The sequence below is a fragment of the Gopherus flavomarginatus genome, chromosome 1, assembly GCF_025201925.1.
Source record: "Gopherus flavomarginatus isolate rGopFla2 chromosome 1, rGopFla2.mat.asm, whole genome shotgun sequence".
Classification (NCBI taxonomy): Eukaryota; Metazoa; Chordata; order Testudines; family Testudinidae; genus Gopherus; species Gopherus flavomarginatus.
In genome coordinates, this window is record NC_066617.1 from 45,966,098 (window position 1) to 45,989,548 (window position 23,451).

General features: G+C 39.8%; 1 protein-coding gene across 14 annotated transcripts in view; it reads left to right on the forward strand.

The window, feature by feature from the left end:
* CADPS2 (calcium dependent secretion activator 2) overlaps nt 1-23,451 on the forward strand; it is a 591,588-nt gene that overhangs the window by 424,203 nt on the left and 143,934 nt on the right. For 10 of the 14 annotated variants that reach the window (XM_050936075.1, XM_050936080.1, XM_050936079.1 and 7 more), the window contains 3 exons: nt 7,037-7,100; nt 10,170-10,293; nt 13,227-13,247. In XM_050936075.1, coding sequence (XP_050792032.1) covers nt 7,037-7,100; nt 10,170-10,293; nt 13,227-13,247 — 209 coding nt within the window. The remainder of the gene's footprint in view (nt 1-7,036; nt 7,101-10,169; nt 10,294-13,226; nt 13,248-23,451) is intronic. The other 4 variants (XM_050936078.1, XM_050936089.1, XM_050936085.1 and 1 more) reach the window with 1 other exon arrangement.

A 23,451-nucleotide genomic window follows, 5' to 3' on the forward strand; every position in this document is an offset into this window, starting at 1 on the left:
TGTCCCGACCCCCAGCTTGAGACCCCCTGATCTACAGGGATTCCAGTTTTGATCCACATGCACCCCATGCACACAAGGTCAGATTCTTTTGGCCAGCAGTGTCCGTTGCACCTACATCTGAGCTCTAGATGTCTTTGTGCCCCCGCCAGAACCAAGGGCATAAAGGGTAGACTGGACCTAACCAATCCTTTGTTCCTTTTTACCATTCATGGCAGCAAAACAGAATCCTTGAAGTATCCCACCGGCCTTTCTGCACACTGTGCTACCTATTGTTTGTTATTCGTTACTCTTGTTGCCTGTTGGCAACACACACATGCACAAAAGAGAGAGAGAGAGAAAAATTCTTATTTTAGTCAGGTTCTGGATTTAGGCTAGAACACTCCCTGTACTGGTGTTCTAGCAGAATGTAAGAAGAGAAATCTCAAGAGTTTAAAACCTGCCCCTCATCTGAAGCTTCAGTGGCACTTCATGATGGGCACTATATGTGCCCATTTTGTTTAAAAGAGGAACATATTCCCGAGTGATATACCATATATCACCCAGGGCTGGCTTCAGGTTTTCTGCCACCCCAAGCGTCGGGGGGAAAAAAAAACACATGCCACTCTATTCTTCGGTGGCAGTTCGGCGGCGGGTCCTTCACTCCCTCTCGTCCTCTTTGGCAGCACTTCAGCAGCAGCTCAAAGAGGATGAGGGGGACTGAGGGTCCCGCTGTCCAATTCCTGACAAACACCCGGACAGGCCATCCCAATAGTGGACTGAGTGCCGCCCCTTTGTATTTGCCACCCCAAGCACTTGCTTCCTTAGCTGGTGCCTGGAGCTGACCCTGATATCACCCCTCCTTTGGGTGGACTTAGAAAGTCAGAGAAGCCTGCCTCAAATTGTTCCTCCTGGAGTTCCCTCTGCAAACTCCTCAGACATCAAAAGGAAGGACACAGCTGAACCTCACTCCTCAAGTTGGTCCCTCTCCATGAGTGCCCTTGTGAAACAAGATTCCACTCTGAACTCTCAGGCTATGTAAACCAACAAGTGCCAGTCATCACCCACCCACCACTCTGAGGAGGTAGGAAGAAGCCCTGCTCCAGAATTAAGCCAAGGCACCAGACACTTAAGTTTTACTTATCTCAGGTTCAACAGCCAAGGGGCAGCCAAGAGCCTGAGAAGGGTCCCTCTGGCATCCTGGCACCAACTGTTAAGAGAGCACAGATGGTACCACCTCTCTCTTGGTATTGAGCCTTCAGTTTCTGGCATTTGTGCACAAGCAATCTCAGAACAGTGTTCCTCAGTGCCCAGCACATCAACAACTAGTGTATTGATACTGAGGGCATATACAGTACTGAGTGATTTATGTGAGTCCTGGTACTGGAGTCTCCTCTTCTGTGAGGTTGGGGGTGGTGATAACTAAGCGACCAGCTATTGAGTCTGTCAGTCCAGCAAGTGAAGGCGAAATCTCCAATATTGACTTCATCTTCTATCGGCTGAGGGAGCACAGCAAAGCCAGGGCACCTGTGACAAAACAGCCCCTCCCTTGGAAAAGGTATATTTTTAATCTCCTTTTGGGCATAGTAAGAACTCCTTTCCTACACTCCTACCTTCCCCTCCTCGTGTAGCACAATAGAAGTCAGGAAGAGACTACTCTAAGGAGGGATCTGTAAGGGCCAGCAGGAAACAACCTACGGTTCCCCCATGTGTCTACCATACTCATATGAGCCCTGGCCCTACTGGACACCCTGGGGACTGCAGTCATATTCAGGCATCATCGGCTCCTTCTAGGCTTAGATTCCCCTTCCCAAAAAGGCAATATAGACCAGCAGAGCCAGGTCAGATAGTGCAGCCTCAGATCCTGAAAAGATAGGAAGAGGGAGGTGATAAGGATCAGCATTTACAAGGAGAAGAATAATTTGTCTCTGCTGCGATCTCCTCATTCTCTCTTGACAAAGCAGCAAATCTCTCAATGTCTTCTTCATTCAATGACTTCAGGACAACTTCATCAAGTATATGGCGGAGATTCTAGATATATCTCTGGAAGTGGTGCAGGAAAAGCTTTTCAAACTTCTGCACATCTTGCACCTTTCTATGCCTGATAGACTTTGTATGCCTATAAATGAGCACTGTTGAAACCTGTGAAAAACTTGTGGTGCATACGAGCATCCATTTTGGCCATATTGAAATGAGCCAACTATTTTTATTCCCATCCAGTTCCAGGATCTTCTGGTAGCTGCATTCTAAGAGACGTTGAAGCAACAGAGTCCTTTCAATTCTATATCTAGGGAGAGAAACCCAAAGAAGCTGGACCTGTTTGGATGCAAAGTCTATTCATTTGCCAGTCTCCAGATGCACGTGGCTAATTTCCAAGTTCTTCTGAAAAATGCAGTTATATGAATTGGTACAACCAGTCTTACTTAGTGGGCAAGCTATCTCAAGAGCATCAACTGGAGATAAACACAGTCATATCCAAGGGACAACTTATTGCCCACATGTCCTGAAACGGCCAACACAGCAGCACATACTATGACTACAGCAGTGACTGTGAGAAGATGTTTTTGGATCCAGTCTTCAGAGATTCCTAGGTTAATCCAAACAACAACTGAGGAATTGCCCTTTGAGAGCAACAAACTTTTTAATTCAAAGACAGATGAGGCCATACATTCCTTAAATGGATGGCCTCTAGGGCAACTCTGTTCTCTGGGCCTCTGTGTTCCCACCCCAAGAAGGAAGCAAGCAAGACCACCGGCCTCTTTTGTACATAATTCTGCTCAGTGTTATCACCAGCCCCAAATGATCTCAGAGTTGCCAAGAAGGAAGCAAAGGTTCCACTGATGATGGACCTCCACTTCTTCTTCCTCTGTCTCAGAATCTGGTTCTTACATCAAGCAGCTGCTATGATTCCAATGTCAAGATCCTGATAGCAATGCTCAAAAATGCTCCCTTCTACCTCCCCTTGCCCTCCTTTGGCAGCTTCCTCTTTTAGTTTCATTAATTTTGGACTCGGAACTTCTTCGACCAGTAGGTCCTGGAAATTTGTAAACAAAGGGTACTCTATCTGATTCTTCTTACTCCTTACCCAACCCTTTTCAGGGACTCTTCTCACAACATACTTCCTTTTACAATTTGAAGCAGTAGAGGAATTGCCCTTAGAGTTCAGAGACAGAGATATTTATTTTCATTACCTTTTCATCCGAAAGAAGAAAGGGGTTTGGCTTTCCATTCTTGCTCTTCAGCATTTCAATAAATTCATCTGCCATTTTAAATTTAGGATAGAGATGCTAGCCTCCATAATTCCGTTGTTAGATCCTGAAGATTGGGTTATAGCTCTCGATCTGCAAGATACCTATTTCCACATATCCATTCATCTGGCCCCAAATAAATATCTCAGATTCCTAGTAGGAACCAGTGCAAGGTCCTGCCCTTTGGTCTTTCCACAGCACTGAGGTTATTCACCAAGTACTGGGCAGTCATTGCAGCTCATCTAAGCAGACAAGGAATCCAGGTTAAACCAACCCTCAACAACTATCTGATCTGGAAATTTCCACTGTATGCATCCAACGAAGTGGGTATTCACCCACGAAAGCTCATGTTCGAATACATCTGTTAGTCTATAGGGTGCCACAGGACCCTTTGCTGCTTTTACAGACCCAGACTAACATGGTTACCCCTCTGATATCTGATCTGAGTAATCTTAAATTCTTAACATTGCTGGACACTAAAAATCATGATCTTATTAAAGACAGTGTATTTACGGCTTATTACAACAATCTGTAATCCTACGTCTTATGACTGCAGAGATGTTAACAGGCCAGTTCACTTTGAATAGTCTCTTAGAATATGTGTTAACTACTTAGGCTAAACAATCTGTTCAACCTGGCATTTAGCTGTAACACTCTGGGCTTGTCTTCACTGAAGGCTAAATCAGCACCACTGCGATTGATGCAGCAGAGTCAATTTAGCAGGTGTGGTGCAGACTCAATAAGGTGACGGGAGAGTACTCTGCCGTCGACTTCAGTATTCCACCTCAACGAGAGGTGGAAGCTATATCGATGGGACAGCGTCTTAAATAGCATAACTGAGATTGACTTAACATCATTAATGTAGACAGTGTCTCTGAGTACCTTTCCCAGACCTGAAGAACTCTGTAACTCAAAAGCTTCTCTCTCACGAGCAGAATTTGGTTCAATAAAATATATTGCCTCACCCACCTTGTCTGTTGTGAGTAAGATCACCTGAGTGGGCAATAAATTTCTTTGAAATAACCTTAAAGCTCTTTGCTACTCTGGGCATCAAACTTAACCTCAAAGGGCCCTGTCTTTTTACATTGACAGGACAAACTCATTCAGGAACACACCAAGAGTATGTGTACACCAGAGACCTTACAAAGGCAGTGCAGGACAGATGCAGCTGCGCCGCTGTGAGATATCTCGTGTAGCCACTCTATGCCAATAGGAGTGAGCGCTCCCATTGACATAATTAAACGACCTCCAATGTGCGGCAGTAGCTTATATATAGCACTGTGCGCACTACCACTTCTGCTGGTGAAACTTATGTTGCTCAGGGGTGTGTTTTTTCATGGCACAAAACTGTTTGTAGCATTTGTAGAGAGGGTTATAGGTCAGGAAAGGCCATGTCTATACTAGCACTTGTCGGTAAAACTTCTGTTGCTCTCTCGTCGGCGTAACGTGTTTACCCAAGCTGTACCAACACAGCTGTGCTGCTTTTAGCTCATAAGCATAGACATAGCGTAAGAGATTATCTATGTAGGTCTTCAACTGTGTAAGCGCATGTTATGAGTTAGCCAGATTAGATCCACCTAGACACATCAGAGCTTGTTCCACTGCTGCCTATTTGACGAATATCCATGTTCCTGAAATCTACAGAGCAGCTACAAGGAACTTGTTCTGCACACTGACAAGACCCTATTCTTTGATAGGCTTTCAGATCAGATGCCTGCTTTGGAAGAGCTGTCCTGAAAGAAGTTTAAGTAGGATTCCCACTACTCATCCCCAAGTAAACAGACAGTTATTTATTAGTCACTAAGAGTGGAATCCAAGTGGGCAAGCACTCAAAGAAGAAAAACAGTTACTTACCTTACAGTAACTTTGGTTCTTTGAGATATGTTGTCCACATGGATTCCACAACCCACCCTTGTTCCCCTCTACAATAGAGTTCTACGTCTCTGGGATTGGGGATTGGCAAAAGAAATGAGGGACAGTTGGGCCTGCTCTGCCCTTTATGCATGCAGGTGGAGGAGCAAGAGGACATCTAGGGCTCAAGTGCAGCCCCAATGAACACTGTTGGCCAAAATAATCCAATCTCATTCACATGGGGTGCATGCCTACTAAGAATAGAATCCATGTGGAGAACATACCTCAAAGAACGACAGTTACTGTAAGTAATCATTCTTCTTTTTCCATTATCCCACAACTTAAAAATAGCTGAAATATATCTTTTCAAACTCTCCTAAAAAATTCACCTTTTGGCAGAGACAAAGCATGGAAGAATGTAGCTGATTAAGTGAGTATTTTGGACAAGTATGACTGCATGAAAATAGGTGGTGGTAATGGAAACTGTTTTGTAGCCTTAATTCTAATGGCAACTACAATACAGAACTGTAATTATTAATTATGGCCCTCTATACTTAGATTGTTTTCAGCATTGATCCGGGATTACATGCATTTTAGAAGTGTTGCATTATTTACATGTCATATGAAGGAAGCATATGAATGTACCCAGAGGGATCTCTTGATTTGAAATGCTGAATGTAATCCAGGGATCAATAACATGTATTCATAAACGATGTCACCTACAGGTGAACAGGACTAAACAATAGAAAAGACAATACATGGATTATGCAAATACTTTGAGAAGGTTTAAGAAGGAGGAGGCAAATACAACAGCCAAAGGTGTATTTTATTTAAAGGTGGATTAAGGCTAAGGATTAAATCTGTTTTGCTAATTTGTTATTATGCCCAAGAGTTGCTAGCACAACAATAAGAAACAAGCAGAAAGAAGGAGATAGTGTACTGGCACTATGTCTGCTGAAAAGATTTGTCTGACCTCTTTTTCAGGGCTTTATTATAGGTTGGCCAAAGTGATTACTAAAATTCATTGCTCTGAATCCTTTTATTACTGGTAAAATGATGTTAGAAAATGAAGCAGCCATTCTCACTAAACAATAATAATAATGTTAAAAGAAATGTAGTTTCATGCAAATAATCTCAGCAAAGTAGAAAATCCCTTTTTTGATTGGGGATATCCCATCAAAATACAGGTTTCATAGATAGGACTAGGGTAACGTATGATGTTCTAAACTCTACAGACTTGAAGAAGTGGCAGGTGGGTTTGTTTGTTTGTTTGTTTCTTTCTGTAATCTGTTGAATTTATGGAATCTTTTCTTTTAATTAGTTAAGCGCCAAAAGTGTGATGGTGCTGTATGATTCATAAGAGGCTTGTGTCCTGGAAATCTTCCAATTAAAGCCAATATAAAATGCATTCATATGTAATGTAGTTATATAACAAAAGAGGAAATATTAGAGGAAATTTGCACCCATTTTAGTATTAATACTTTAAAAGTTTAGACAGAGATTTTCTTATGATTGTTAAACTAATATTAAAGCAAGATAGAACAGATAAAATGCTACTTTACAGTTTCTTACTGGGATGTCTGCTAAAGTCATAAATGAAATCCCTTCTCAACACCATGGACACCTCTGACACCAAACTCGGAATATTTTTGTAAATACCATTCATAGCTTAATCACTGTGATGGGTGCTTTTTACCTTTTGGACTTTCAGATTCTTGGGGCTAAGCAAGAGGGATTCAGATTTCATTTAATATTATCCTATATATTGGATTAATGAAAAGATTTAAAGGTGTCTTCTGTCAATTTACAGTATACATGTACCTTGCATTAATGTAAATTAAGGGAATGATGTATGCACATTACATGTAAAATAAAATTCTTAATTTAGAAATTACACTCTTGATTAATGGGTCCTGTGTTTTGTTGTTTGTTTTGTTGTTGTTGTTTGTTTGTTTTTGAAGATACTGTTTCCCTTTTGGACGTCCTGAAGGAGCTTTAAAAGCCACACTTTCATTACTTGAAAGGGTATGTTTTTTTAATTTGTTTTAATCCTGCTGGAGTACTTAATCTGTGTGTCCTATTATAATTGTGCCAGTGAGGACACCTGCACTTCTGTTTAGATACTGTTCTACTGGTTTCATGAATGCACTGCAACATTTTTCAACCATGACAGATAGAAAATATTTACACAAATTTCCCAGAAGTCATTGCAGTGATTTCCTATTTCTTTATAAATTGATGGTTATTGAGCACAACCTCTCAAATGAAGGTGGTTATGATGAATCCTGGTCATGTGCCACCTCGGGCACATTGCGCATATGCTTAACTTAACTTAAAAAACCTCCATAAAATTGAAATAAACTCCCAGTAAGGGCAAAAGTCAATTTAAGAAGAAAAGGCGAAGGGCTAAAGTCAGCCAAATTGGCCTGGAGAGCTGGAAATAAACTCTGGTCCTACAAATCCCCTGCACTGGTTCGTAGGAAGGACAAGCAGTGTTAACAGCATCTATCCTCCCTTGGGAAAGAGGAGCTTTACATTTTAGAAATGACTCCATAGGAGTGGGAGGCTGCTGAGGAAATGAGGTAAAAGAAAACATTGTGTGACCACCGAGGCAATATCCCAGGTTGTCTAATACTGCCCAGCATTTAGATGGCACCTGACCCCGTAGCTTCACCGAAGTGGAAGTGGCAGCCATTTTGTGCCACTGAAACATTCCCTTGGCAGATTTTCTGCCTTAGAAGCCCTCTGCCAGGATCTATACCCAGTGGTGAGTTTGATTCTATCTATCCATTTTGTTTTAAAACTAACTTCATTTTCTATTTTACCATATGTTTATAAATCTGTTATGTGAAAACAGCATTACAATTTGTGTTGCTGCAGAATGTACATTTGCATGTGCAAGTGCCAGCTTTGCATGCATACCTGGGACCCCATTTTTTTTATACTTACTTTTGAAAAATTTGGTTCATGCTTTCTAGTGTAGATGCTTTGATTAAAGACCAAGTCTAGAATAAACATAATCATGTAAAATCAGAACTGAATATTGGTCACAGCTAACTACAGGCAGCAAAGTGCAAATAAGAAAATTTTAAATAGCAAAATTAAGAGATGTAAGTGAAACATTAAAGCAATTTTTTAGCTTTGTTGGATTATTAAAAATAGTTAGAGGCTGGAGGATATCAAACTCCCTTAGTATTATCTTCAAGGGAGATATAAATATCTAGATTTACATATTAAATTCTCCATGACCAATTCACCTCATTTATAACGGTCTTGATTTTTCAAATCTGTATTTAAATTTTAGTCAGTAATTAAGTGTGTATAAGAAAAATCTTTAATTTGTTCAAATGTTTACATTTGTCCACACATTGAAAAATGTAAATAGTTCTTTTCTGTATTTTTGTACATACTTTATTTATATTTTAAGCTACTAAAAGCCAACATATATGTAAAGATTGAGTGACATTGAAGTCACTGGCAAAGCTTCCGTTGTCTGTCCATGCCAGAAGAGACATAAGGCCATGGATGTGGTTTAACTAGGCCACAGTTTTATTCACTTATAATATCTGGAAGTACCCAGCAATAAATTGTACAGTGCAGAGAGCAAACGTCAGCTCCCTGCTGATCTAAACATAGGAGCTCCAATTCCCCTTCCTCTACTTCGTTAAAGAGGGTCAAGAAAAAGAGGGGGGTCTCAGTGAAGAGATGTAGGAGGCCCAAACCTCCATTACTCAGCTCCCATAAGGGATGCTTTCCTGCAAATCTTTTTCCAGTGCATTTTATCCAATAGCAGTATCCCATTTATACCAAGTACCTGCACTGGTCATCTGCCACAAGTTTTATGAATTAAGTTGCAATATTATAATGTAACCTCCTTACCCTACCCCACTTGGTCCCAGACCAGCAATGGGGAACGCAAAAAAACACAAGCCATTCCAGCCACTTTGGCAGTGAGAGAAAAATTACTTCCCAACCTTCAAAGGAAAAGGGGCAACTACCACAATACCCACAGCAGCTCAACACAGGACCCGGTCCTTTTGCCAGCTTCAAGGGAAGTGAGGAGAGAGAAGGGGCTTCCAGCCCAATCTGGGTAAAGAGGGTTTCTCCATGGCTACCTAGGCTATAAATACCCACACCACTCTTCTGGTCAGCAGGAAGGGCAATGCAGTGAGCTTGTCCTTACATGACCTCATCTGCTTCCTATCCTTCCTGTCCATCCCTGTAAACTTCCCCCTTCTTCCCATCTGCTGTCAGGGATCCCTTAAAGGGACAATGCTCCTTTTCTTCCAGCTAGCCAGAAAAAGACCTACTCTCATAAAGGTTGCAGTGGGTATGTTAACTTCAAAAGGGATCAGGATTTCATCCTCAGCCCATTTTATCTTGGTTATTAATTTTAAATGCTGGAAGACTAGTCTCCTTTAATTTTTTTTTAAGAAGTGTCACAATTTTTTTGAAAGGCTGTTTATGTTTACTAGCCTTCTACTGATTCAAAAATTCAATGAAAGTCTGATACTTGTGCTGCCTAAAATAGCTAATCCTTTTTCATAAATGAGACCTGCTTGATTTTAATAGGCATATGCAGGAGGAAGAACAGTCAGTAATGGCACATCTTGATGCTGTGCTCTTCCAGTATTTTTTTTTCATCTGTCAGTGAGTGTTATGCTCATGAAATTGTTGGATGGATTTCACTGGCAAAGGCTTAGAATAGCACAGATAAGTGCTCCGCAAATTTCACTACTCACATCTCTAGCTGTGTGCCTTAATCTAACCTTCAACACTTCTGGTATTCCAGTCCTGGTTCTCGCCAAAACAGAAACCGACAATCATGCTGAATGGTGCTACGCTGTAGGGATGGTCTTTTAATGTGCATAAATGAGAACAAGAATGAAACCATCAAATTAATGCAACATAAATCAGGGTTTGAAGTCAAATCTTCAGAGCTAGTTTATTAGCCAACTGTTATCTACTGAAATGCCTGTTTGATTTCTGCATTTATTAGCAAATCTAAAATAGCCACTAGCGTACGTTCAGATTTTTCTCTTGGGCTTCAGCTAATGTGTGTAACCAATGTGTCTATGTTTGTCTCTGGGATAGGTTTTAATGAAAGATATTGCCACTCCCATACCAGCAGAAGAGGTGAAGAAAGTGGTTAGAAAATGTCTGGAGAAAGCTGCCTTGATCAATTACATGCGACTTACAGAATATGCCAAAATAGAAGGTTAGTACAGTGATCAACTGCCAAAGTGGCTGTAAAAGCCAGTAATGCCTATTAACTGTGAGCAGCCTTTTTCCTTTCCTGAACAAACCTGTACCACAGCAAGGGGACATGTCTCATTAAAATCTCAGCTGGTGAACTATAAAGCTTTTTCCTATTCATTGCTTTAATATGCCTCCTGGGACCCTGCTTGAATGAAAGATCCAGACTTGATGTTTAAGTTATCCTTTGTTCTTATATGATTTTTCTTTAAGCCTAAAAGTGTGTTCATGGCTTATTTTTAATTTCTCTAAGTATTCCTAATAATTAAATTACTGGCAGTACATACTTGCCATATCAGCAATAACAGTGCCCTGAAACTTGGAAACCAAGGTGATAGAGACCTTAAGCAGCCAAATAGATAAGAGTAATTTTGTTTGTTGTTGTGATGTCTTATCATTGTCAGTCAGAGATGGAAAACTTACTGGTGGTATATATAGTGAGATGTAACGGTAAACTGTTGAAATATCAAGTATCTTTAGATTATTTATAAATTCAGTAACAGAAATAAGCATTATTTCTCATGATGATCTATACTTTTTCTTTATTTATAATTCGTATACATTTGGGATAATGAGATCTATCAGAATTGTTGCTAGTCATGGAGTAGTTTATGATGTGCAATGTTATTGTTCAACATAAAGCTTTTATTACAGTAAGTCATAACATTGGGAAAAGTTTATGAAGCCATAAATGCAATAAAATTATTTTCAGAACGCATAAGGTAGTGCACCAGTCATCCATTGTATACTGGTACAGAGTTAACTTTAGGATCAGGAAGAAGGCATGAATCTCATCTTTAAAAAACATAGACAGTAGATGAGTTAGTTCAGCAGAAGAAAGACCATAACATATGCGTAAGAGTTGCATGTTATTACTAAACATTAAAATCTTTTTAAATATAATTTGTAATAACATTCTGGACTTAAATACAGTAATGATATCAAAACCCAGTGAAATGAAAGGAGGCCAATGTTTGTAGACGTTTTATTTATTTATTTATTTATTTAACTCCATCTCTGGTCAAACTCACTGACAAACCTGAGTTAACCAATCTCATGAGTGATTAACCAAACAAAGAGAAAAAAACTATTTCATCACTATAGCAACCAATATTATATAACAGCAGTAACAATGTGAAGCGACCTTAGTAACCAGTTTAATTATGATATCACATTGTGTTAAAGCAAGAAAGATGAATATTAGGGGCTTTTTTAAAATGAGAGAGCCAAGATACCTCTTCTTCCTTAGTTTTGATAGTATGCATACTTATAATGGGGACTTCTGCTGTTCATTAATCTTGAGCTTTTAGCAGAACTGTTAGAATAATAGGTATAAAAATTTTAAAAATAAATTAGACACCACAAGAAATGTACTAATTTTAAGTTGGATGCAGAAACACTTTATTTGCAGTTTAAAAAAAAACAGCATTGCACAGAGGTTCTGAATTTTATTCTGGAAAAGTGTGGGAATGCAATTCTCCTATGGACCACATTCTGCATTTTAAACCACACATATAGTTCCCACTGAAATAAACAGGAATTCCATGTGAGCATCCAAAGCAGAAGTTTGACCCACTCTATATTTTGACTAAAGTGAATTTCTTTGGGGTTTACTAAGCCCCTGCCACGTTGATGCATAATTAGCTTGCTCTAAGTGCAAGGGACGTAATGGAAAGTCCCAGATACAAAAGTCCATCTTTTAAATTTTCTTTTATATATAGAAATATATAACATCAAGAAGACAATTTTTTTAAAGAACAAGAGAGAGTATACATGTCCTAAATCCCTATTGGCACCAAAACCTCATATGTCAAATACCTTATCCAACAGCTTGCATTGTATCTCTTTAGATTGATAGCAATCCTGGTCTGTCTTCATGTACTGAAATGGAGTTCTGGGTCCCCATAACAATAAGTATTAATTGCTTACTCTCTGCATTGGACTGTGGGAAGCATGTAAGCATTATGTAAGCTGCACAGCATTCATGAGTATTGGAGCTGATGCCTAATAATTAATATTTCCAGTCAACAAACCAGCTTCAGTTAGTCAAACATCAGCCTACTCCACGTGCTCTAGCAGTTATATTGGCTACATATAAATCAATAACAATGAAGTACAGAATAAAGCTACAAAGATGGTTATCATAACAATAGTAACATACAGTGTTCTTGTTCTGTGTTTTACTGCTTTTTCTCTCACCAATTTCCCAAGCACAATATGGGATGGATATGCAGGCTCAGTCATTGGGCATAAACCAGAAAGAGAACTGTTCTTAAAATATAGTCAGATGGGAGTAGCAAATCAACAAGGACTACATGGAAAAGCACATGCATTACACCCTCAGTGGGAAAAGTCAGGTGATCTGTGAAAACTCAAACAGGACAATCGGGGATTAAGAAATATCCTGTATTATTTGAAATGAAAATGTACTATACATTTAAATACATGATGAAAATAGAAAATACCATTATCAAAATTTCAACATGAGTTCAGCTTATTTTAATCCTATTTCATTTCCCCATTTTTCTACTCCTTTCCCCACATATCTCTTCAATACCGAAGAAGAAGTCTGCTCAGAATATCATTGTTAAAATTATCTATTTTTGGATGAATAGCATATGATTAATTCATTTTTTGAATTGCTTAATGATATTGAATTTTAAAGTGAATTTTTCAGTGCCTGCTTTTTTTCTTAAACTGATTTGTGGTTGTCAAGTTTTTATTTGAAGAGCAAGAAGTGTAGTTTTCTGGATGCATACAGAAAAGTCAGTCAAAAATTTTAAATAGACAAGCACTGAAATGCCTGATTTGATATTTGTTCTGCTTTAATGGGGTTAAATTAAGCACTGTATTTTTCTCTGATGGTGTCTTCATTTCTTTTTTCTTGCACTTTAGCAACAGCAGAGAAGGATCCAGGTGATTACTATTTGTGTGTATGCATGATTGTACCATTGCTTTCAGTGTGTTATATTTAAGTTAATTTCATTTATTAATTTATTTAAACAATCCCAGCATTTGAACCAGAACACAATAAAATATTACAATTTAAGTTGTGCTTGGAGTATAGTCCATGCATTGTTTGCCTATAGTGAAACATACATATGATATGTATTATTTATTAACAATCTAGATAATGGTAAAATTCTGTAATTTCTGGAGTTTAATATAGTTTTGAGAATAATATTTTCATCACATTCTTCAAACAGAACATTTTGTTTAATTTGAAAAATATACACAGAGGAATTCACTAATAGCTTCTTTGGGTTTTTTTTAATTGACTAAATTTATAATTAAAGGGACATTGTCAAATTACTTGAGACCCAAACTTTAGGTTTTCCAAGTATATGCTTTTATGAAACGTAATGGGCTAAATCCTGAATTTGGCCCTCTGTTTTTACTCAGGTTTTACTCCACTGAAATTAATAGAAGATTTCCAGAGAAAGGACCTTAATGTTTGGCCCCATGTAAATGTAATTGTTTCCAATAAAACTTTAAGAAATAGGAGGAAAGATTACTGGCAAAAAATTGTTTAAATGGAAAATATTCTCTTATTTTTGTTTGCAGTTGAAACATGACAATATCTTTCTAATATATGAGAATCAGAAAGTGAAACTTATTAAAAACTACAGTGAAATTGACTATCTTATTTTCATTTATCCACCTGAACTCTCTATATACTAGTGTTTTCTGCAATGTCCATTACCACCCCAATGGGTGCTCCATGGAGTCTTCTGCTTTCCGCTTTGCCCAGATTGTTTATTGGGTGTATGCTCACGTGCACACACACTGCATGCCCTAAAAATGGTCAGATTGGATTAGCTTAATCTCCTTTCAAAGCTAGTTCCACAGTCAAATGCTCTCAGTAAAATAGCTAAGATGCCTTATTTCTGTCTCACATTTCGTTCGGATCTTTGTAAACTGCATTGTTACAGAGGAGAGAAGTTTTGAGAGGTCGTGGATGGAGATGTCTTTTAAGATCAGGACCAGGAACTTGAACTAGCAACAAAAATCTTGCTCAGTCACTCTCCAGATGGGAAGGGGGAAAGGCCGTGATTATTACCTAGATAAAGTGGTGGAATAAAAATGTTTGTTAAATCTTCAGTGTTCACTCCTAGTCTAAAAATGAGGCTCAGCGCATGTCTGGTTAGGAGCATGGTGCTGCCAATTCTTGCAATTTTATCATGAATCTTGTGTATTCTGCATTTTTCTTAAAGGTCCAGCTCCTAGAGTTGTGCAGTTTTGTTCTAATCCCAGTTTTTAATTTAAAAAAAAATAAAATTTCGAGTGCTCACGGCTACAGAGAAGGGCTTGAAAATACAAACCATAATGGCCCAAAACCACCAGAAGGGAAATAAAGAGAACCCAAAATGTGTATTTTTAAAAAAATCAAAAATGGTAAGCTAAACTCATGATTTTGGGGGGCCTCACTCATGGTTTTTTGAATACTTAGGGTTGGCAATATTGGGTGTGAGCTTGCCAGTGAGAAAGACAAGGCTACCATGAGGTACCAAAGAACGGATGCTATAGTAATCGTAGTTCTATTTATGTGGACACTAATTTCCCCAAGCATTAATCTTGGGGATTCTGGCAGCGTGATGAACAGTGGGTCTGTCTGTTCCTCTAGGAACTCAGGAGAGGCCTCCTCTGGACTGTAGCCCCTTGGTGTCTTAGGTTTCTTTGCCTTGCAGACCACATTTGTTTTCTGGATTGGGGCATCTGAGACTGAAGCGGAACAGGACTGATGTTTTGCCTCCCCTTGTCTTTCACGATGTCTACACCGGTGCACATATTCAAGTACAGGACTTTGTACATGCTCACACATGCTTCCCAAACCCATTCTATATTATGCTGTGCTGCACTTGGGTATAACACTGTGTACACATGTATACATGTGTCCACGTTGCTGCTGCTGTTACATGTCTCAAGAGACCAGGTCATAGGTGGTTGGGCCTAATGGTCAGAGCAGGAGTCAGGCCTAATGGTTGGAGTCTGAATGGCAGAGCCAAAGACCGAGACAGAGTTGATGCTGAGGGTCAGAAGCAGATTACCTGGAGTCAGGGAAGGCAGAAGCAGGGCTGGGACAGGACTAGAACAAGACTGGGACAGGGCAGAATCTAGGCTGGAATGAGGTTGGCTCAGTGCAGGAGCAGGGCTTGGTGTGAGCTGAGCACAGGGAGGCAGAGAATCTGCTGGAGTGTGCATTGAGCAGGCACTCATTCTGTGCAGCTGTTGGGCTTAAGAACAAGCCAACTGACTGCCTTAGCCAATCAGGTGGTTCTGCTGTAGCCTAGCAGTGCTTATTGGCTGCCTGACAACTAGGCAAGTGCATCTGCAGGTCCTCATCCCTGACAGTATGACATTAGCACTATCATTTTGGGTAGTGTGCTAGAGTTCTGTGTCTCAGAGAGAGACACTGTAGGAACCGCTTTACTGTGTGCTGTTGGTACTGTCCCTTGCCATCATACATTTGCTGATGGCAGTTCCTGATCATGTTACCCCTCACTGTTATTGCTTGCCAAACTGGGTGGAAGATATGCAGCAATGGGATGATGATTTGGTTCTGCTTCTGCTCTATTTTCTGGGACAAATAGTTATGCAGTGGAGTAGGCACTTGTTGAGGTACTGGATGGAATTTGAGCAGAACTTTCTGGCAAATTGAAGATGGCTGACCTTGAGAGTCAATGGCAATTTATTCAGCTTACATGGTGTAGCTCAGGGGTCGGCAACCTTTCAGAAGTGGTGTGCCGAGTCTTCATTTATTCACTCTAACTTAAGGTTTCGCATGCCAGTAATACATTTTAACCTTTTTTTAGAAGGTCTGTTTCTAGAAGTCTATAATATATAACTAAACTATTGTTGTATGTAAAGTAAATAAGGTTTCAAAATGTTGAAGCTTTATTTAAAATTAATTTTAAAATGCAGAGTCCCCTGGACCAGTGGCCAGGACCCAGGCAGTGTGAGTGCCACTGAAAATCAGCTCGCGTGCCGCTTCGGCACCTGTACCATAGGTTGCCTACCCTTGGTGTAGCTATAGTGAATGCTGGTATTACCATAGTGTACCTTTGAGTGTACTGTCACTTCTGGTTCAGGAGAAGCAGCACCGTGCGGTGGAGTCAGATTGTTTGGCTTCAGAACTTCCCAACGAGGAAGCAGATTTTCATGGAACTATGTGAAGCACTTGCACCAAACCTCCAGCACCAGAACACTCGCTTCAGGAAAGCCATGCCAGTCCAGAAGTGGGTGGCTATTGCCCGGTGGAAGCTGGCAACACGAGACAGCTCTGGGTCCATTGCAAACCACTTTGGGGCAAGAATATCCATCGCTGGGGTTGTGGTTGTTCATGTCTTCAAGGCAATTAGCACTGTGATCTAGCCAGGGATGGTTACCATAAAAAAAGTTCCAGAAATAATAGCTGAGTTTGAGAATATGAAGTTTCCAAGCCCTGCATTTGGTGGCACCCACATTCCAATACTTTGCCCACCACAAGGGGCAAATGAGTATGTGAACCAGAAAGATTACTATTCACTCATTTTGCAAGGCTTGGTAGACCACAGAGGCAGATTCATGGATACCAACATGGGAAACACTGGGAAGGTTTGTGATACCAAGGAGCTGAGAAGATTAGGATTGTACTTCAAAAAGGAAAGAAGGGACTTTATATTGTTCTGCATGGTTTGTCTGTGCCCACTGTTATTTTGAGGGATCCTGCATACCTACTTCTAACTTGGCTCACAAAACCATACCTTGACATCTGTGACTCTGGCAGGGACTTCAGCTCCCACAAGGGACACCATTCCTCCAGGAGTGCAGGAGCAGCACCCCAGAGACAGCAGAGGCAGGTGGAGAAGGGCCCTGGAAGAGTTGTCACACCAAGCCCTGCTGTACAAATCAGGTGGGAGAGGAACCAGTCTGGGAGTTGGAGAAACACAGTGCGGTGCCTCTTTGCAATGGAGAGACGGGCTTGTGCTGATCTCAAACTTCAGGGTATTCTCCATGGTCTCTGCTGCCTCCTCACCCTGGCCCTCATTGGCATCGTGTTGGACATTGAGGTCAGAGCAGGGTTCAGGAGGGGATCATGAACCACTTCAGGCTCTGTACTGGGAGCCTCTGACAGCACCAGATTATGCTCTTCATAGAAGGGATGTGTATGATAAGCCCTTCTGGTGTGATCATTGGAGTTTTTTGCTCTCCTATACAGGAGCCTTGTGCTTGATGTGTTCCCGGCGCTGGGCCAGAGTCCACTGTATATCCACCTTCTCCAGCCTCCATGAAATTTCCCAGTACAGCTGTATGTTCCACCACTGCAGGCAAAGTTGTGGAGGATGATGTATTCTGACTACATACTGATCAGCACCATGTGTGGTTTGTGGGCCACATGGCTGCTGTTGGAGCAGGATCCGTGTTCACCTGTAATGCTCTGTAAAGAGTGCACTGGAAATCAGTTCTGATGTGATCAGTGCAGCTTGTGCCTACTGGTGATAACGGCGGGGAGGGGCGGGGAAGGAACCTTCATAGATTAGGTAAGGGCCAGGAAGAAAAGGGTTCATTGATGTAGAAATAGGGATAGAGGACTATTGAAACTTGCGACACAGTACACTCCCCTTGGCCCCATCCACACTGAAAACTGGCCTGGGTACGGGCTGTGCCACACCCGTCACGTATGCTAGCTCACTCTCCCTGTGCTGCTCTGCAGACATGCTCTTCTGGGGTTTAGGTGTGGATGATAGGGAAGATATGGTGCAGGAATGGGCATGTGTATAGCCACTGTGTACCTTTTGTTTTGGTTAGTTCTGGAATCAATCTTAGTTTGTGTTGTACTGAGTAGCCTGTTGGGACTAGCTGGACTAGAACATGTTTGAAGTGTCATTAAATCATGTCTCAGTGATGCAGACAAGTTTGAGTGTTCTCTCTAAAATCAGATGATGTTCAGTGCTGGATTTATTGACAGCTAATCTCACATTCGTCAGCAGATGGTTGTGGCTGCAATTTGAGAGGGAGGGAGGTCTTCAGGTTCCACTCTCTTGAAGGTTCCTGTTCTCCAGCAGCATAGGAGCTCTTTTGAGTGCCTTATGGTCAAGGAGTTGGCAATATGGCTTGTAAAAGAGAAGTGTTGGAGCATTAGTGTGTTTGACTAGTGGTCTGATGTATGTGAGGGCATTTTCTGTGTGCATGTGTGCCTTTTGGTGCCTTTTTATTACATATATGTACAATACCTAGCACAATAGAACCCTGATCCGTGGAGCCTTGAGGTACCACTGCAATATCAATTATATCAGCAACAGTGTGGGGGTTGTCTTGGTGATGTTCCCAGGATGAGGTCACTTTCCATTTGAGAAGAAGGCTCAGATGATGATGGAAGGCTGTGTGAAGATGACTCTAGCTGGGGCTTCCTCTTGATGCTAGTGATGGAGTGAGGAAGACAGCTGCTGTGAAGTGGGCTTCCCAGTTGTCCCTTTCCTCAGGGAGAAGAAGTTTCTGTAGTGAGTAAACAAACAGCATACTGTATATGGTGAAAATTAAATTAGATTTTAAAATTCTTTCAATGTTTATAGTGTATACGCAGGTTCTGGTCTTCAACTTGTTGTTACAAACAAGTAAGGACGTGTGTGTGTGTGTGTGTACACACACTATATACACCTCTACTCCGATATAACGCGACCTGATATAACATAAATTTGGATATAACACGGTAAAGCAGTGCTCTGCGGGGGGCGGGGCTGCACGCTCCGTCGGATCAAAGCAAGTTCAATATAACGCGGTTTCACCTATAACGCGGTAAGATTTTTTGGCTCCCGAGGACAGCGTTATACCTGGGTAGAGGTGTATTAGACATACGTCTATTTTATAATTATAATTTATAACATATAATGTGTATATTTGTACACACACACACATACAAAGATTTCCTTACCTCTTTGTAATAGCCATTGTATGCATATATATAAAAATATATATAAAATATATATATATAAAAAAGTACTGTTATTACTGACCAACTGATTTCTAATTTTAAGTGAGGAATATAGAAAAATAGTACAAATAATTAAAAAAACTGAGCAGCCTCCAGCACAATAGCAGAGGTGACAAGTTACAAATAGTAGTTATATGATTAGAATGTGTTTATAGAGTGAATCCTTATACCTTTGTTTTACTCCCCTTTGCTGTACCATTATGGTGTATGTTATTTGTTTTAAGGCCATATTTTCTTATATGCACCGCAGACATACTGCTCTTATTTCTTATTCCTGCAGACATTGATATGAGCAATGTAAAATGATGAAACGGAGGGAATAGAGAATATTACAGGAATTGACTGGAATTATATGGTGTATTTATTTCTTCATTTTTCTTTGTTATTTTTGTGTTTATCCCTCACTTTGGGGTTTTTTGCACACTTTAAAATAAGTCCATTATCATCCAGCTAAGGCTTAGAGGATAGTGAACTGTTCTTTGGATGCACCGGCAAGTGACTATGTTGTGGAATGAATATGAATAAAGCCCTTTGCTCACAGTGAGAAAAGAGTGATGCACTATGTTAGAAAGATCAATTTTTTATTTTCTGTTATATTTATCATTTAAATGCATAATTAAATGCACTTTTTTACAAAAAGGGTAGCTGTAAATAAATCAGACAATTCACAGGAATGGGTAAAATGACAATAAATACATTGTGAGGAAAAAGCTTTTTGGATCCCGCGCAATACTTTTATCCAATGAAAATCACAAAAGATCCTGAAAAAGATGCAAATACTAATGGATCTTGCATATCTTAATTCTAGATAGACAAATAGGGCCTGCTCCTATTGTAGTGAATGACCAAACTGCTGTTCACTTCAGTGAAAACATGACTGGACCCATAATGTGTATTGGATTTATCCATAACATGATATCTGACATAGTCTTCCCTTGTTTTCAGCAACAATCTCTTAGTGGTTATCACTGATCTCTTAACTTATGCAATAGATTTTGTATATAGGATCTTGAAATGAAAAGGTGTCCTGAATAAAAGGTATACAGAGGTGAACGTGCAAATTCTTTGTGTTATGAGAATCTTTTCTCAGCAGTGTGGTTGCCAGGTTCCCAGGTCTAACCCCCAAGTGCTCTCATTTTCACAGTGTCTCAATTGAACTAAATTCAGAGTGCTTTCCCAGAAGACCTTAGTTAGGTTTTTGTTTTTTGTTTTGTTTTGTCTTTTTAATGGAAGATGTAGTGTAATCTGAATTTACATAGACAGGATGTGTTTGCAGTCTGTATGACATTTTGCTTAGCTCTCCTGTGTCGTTGGATTATACAGAAAACCCTGTCCGAATAAAAATGAACATTTACAATAGCCAATACACCATGTAACTTACTTATACCATATGCCATTCTTTACAGCATGGGCTGCTGAAATTCTCATAGCTGTAGATACTCTGTTCAGGCAGTATAATTGCCATATTATAGTGAAAATAGCAGCAACCTCCATATTAAGGTTTTCTAACACTTCCCATTATAATTTTTTCTTCCAACCATTTTAAGAGCTCTAATGCCTCCATGGTTTGCAGCAGAGACTTGACATTTTGCTGAGAGATGGTCCTGGGATCAAACACACATTTTTCCATCCCGATGAAAATGTCATGTTTATGCATGTCAGGGTTCCCTCCCCACTCTGAACTCTAGGGTACAGACGTGAGGACCCGCATGAAAGACCCCCTAAGTTTATTTCTCCAGTTTGGGTTAAAAAGTCCCCAAGGCACAAATCCTTCCTTGTACCTTGGATTAGGTAACGCTGCCACCACAAAGTGATTTAAACAAACATGTAAGGAGGGCCACTTGGAGCCCTACCTTCTCCAAATATCCCCTCAAGCCCTACACCCCTTTTCCTGGGCAGGCTTGAGAATAATCCCCTAAACCCCTCACTCCCTTTCCTGGGCAGGCTTGAGAATAATCCCCTAAACCCCTCATCCCCTTTCCTAGGGAGGCTTGAAAATATATCTTCACCAATTCATACTGGTGAACACAGGTTCTTTAAAAAAGAATTTTAATTAAAGAAAAAAGGTGAAAGGAGTACCTCTGTAAAATTAGAATGGAAGATAATCTCACAGGCAATCAGATTCAAAACACAGAGAGTTTCCCTCTGGGCAAAACTTTAAAGTTACAAAAAGAAAACCAGGAATACCCTCCCTCTCAGCACAGAGAAAATTCATAAGCCAAAATAAAAGTAAATCTAACGTATTTCCTTGCTAAATACTTACTAACTCTATAGGAGTTGGATTGTTTGCGTTTTTGATCTTGCTCTGGCCAAAGTTGCATGGAACAGACAGAACAGAAGCCTCTACCACCCCCAATTTGAAAGTATCTTGTACTCTTATTGGTCCTTTTTAACCCTTTACAGGTAAGAGGATTTGGTGCCTCTGTCCAGGAGGGATTGTATAGTACTGTATACAGGAAGGTTGTTACCCTTCCCTTTATATTTATGACAATGCGCAAGCGGCCTTAATTCTGGCATATCCTAACTTTTGAGTACTTGACTCTTTGCAACCATAAAAGCATTCTTCTAATGTAGCTTTTTTGTATGTAAATGTATATTTCTGAGGTAATTTTATGAATTGTCATATTAATAACCAGTAATATTTGGTATATAACTTGATATAAATTCTCTGTTTAGTAATAAACGTATCTTTTTTATTAAGGTCTGAGGTATTAGATGAGTTTACTGTAGTAGTTCATAAATAGGGAGCTCACTCCAATGAGCAGTGTGTGGAAATGTGATCTTCTCCATTGCCTTTTCCCTCCTTTTCAACCTCCATGCTGCTTAGGAAGAAGATGACGCCACTCACACACAATGAATAATGTTTTATTTACATTGTATTTATAATAAAGCAAACCATTCATCACTTACCCCATTTATTCTCCCTCCTCAGAAATGAATATTTTTGCCCATAAAGTTATTTAAAACAGGACTAGATTTGGGGTAATAGGCTCTACCCCCTAAACCACAGCTGCTCTTTCTGACTCAGAGGCTGGATAGGAGCTTTTAAAGTTAATTTTTTAAATAAATTACTCATCACTGGGAGTTGGGGAGGTTTAGCCTTTCTTATAAGTGCTACAGGGGTTGAGGATGTGGGACTAAGTTTCAAATGGTTGGGAAGTTGAAGGGGCCATATTTGTTGTAGGTATATGGATGTTTCTTGAGGGTGCAGGAGCCAATCAGACTGCAGAGATTTCCATGAAGTCTAGTTCTTTTATTCATTATATAAATTGGATCCCTTCTTCCAATTGAATACCATTGTGATGGATGTGCTATAAGAACCTGAAGAGAATAGACTAGGGGAAAATCATACCAAAGGCTCCTGTAGACTTTGCAGCTGTTCAAAAACATACCATATATAGCATGCACGTATTACTCTTCAGCCAGTCAAAGTGCTGAGGTCTGAAGTAAGTGTGAACCCCATGCTATAGTGGGTCAGTAGCAGAACAGCCTGTGTCTGCTTAATTTGAAATAAATTCACAGGTAATATATCATTAGAAACAAGTTTTCTAAAGGAAGGGAAAGATGTAAATGCCCTCAAGGATCTATTCGAGAAAAAACAAGAACACTACAAACATTATTGAAATTGAGGAGGCAAGTAGAGAGTCACTTGTGCAGGTGGTGAGAGGGCTTCATGATGATTTAAAGCTCTCAGTGCATGTTCATTTCACTGAATGAACAAAGAAAAATCAGTGACCTGCACAATCACATAACATTGTGTTGTTGGACTCTGATTACTATGCAACTAAATGAAAATCAAATGAGAACATAAGAAAACACTCTCATCCTCAGCTTATTCATATGGATCTAATATTTGCTATGTTTATTTATACAGGGCTTTATTCCATTGAAGTAAAATATTCTGTAGCCACCAGTGGAACCAAAGATTGACCCAGAATTAGTCATTTAATTCTTTTTCCCTTTTGAAGAGAAATTATATTATAAAAGGAGAAAATTATAGAGCAGTAGTATCAGTATTGCCAAACTCAAGCATTCAAAATTGGCTTAAAAATTACAGGATTTATAAAAATAATACATTTTGTATTCTTTTTTATTTGCCTTCCAGTTTTTTAATCTTCAGGGTACAAATTTTGAAGTTTTTTTCTTCAA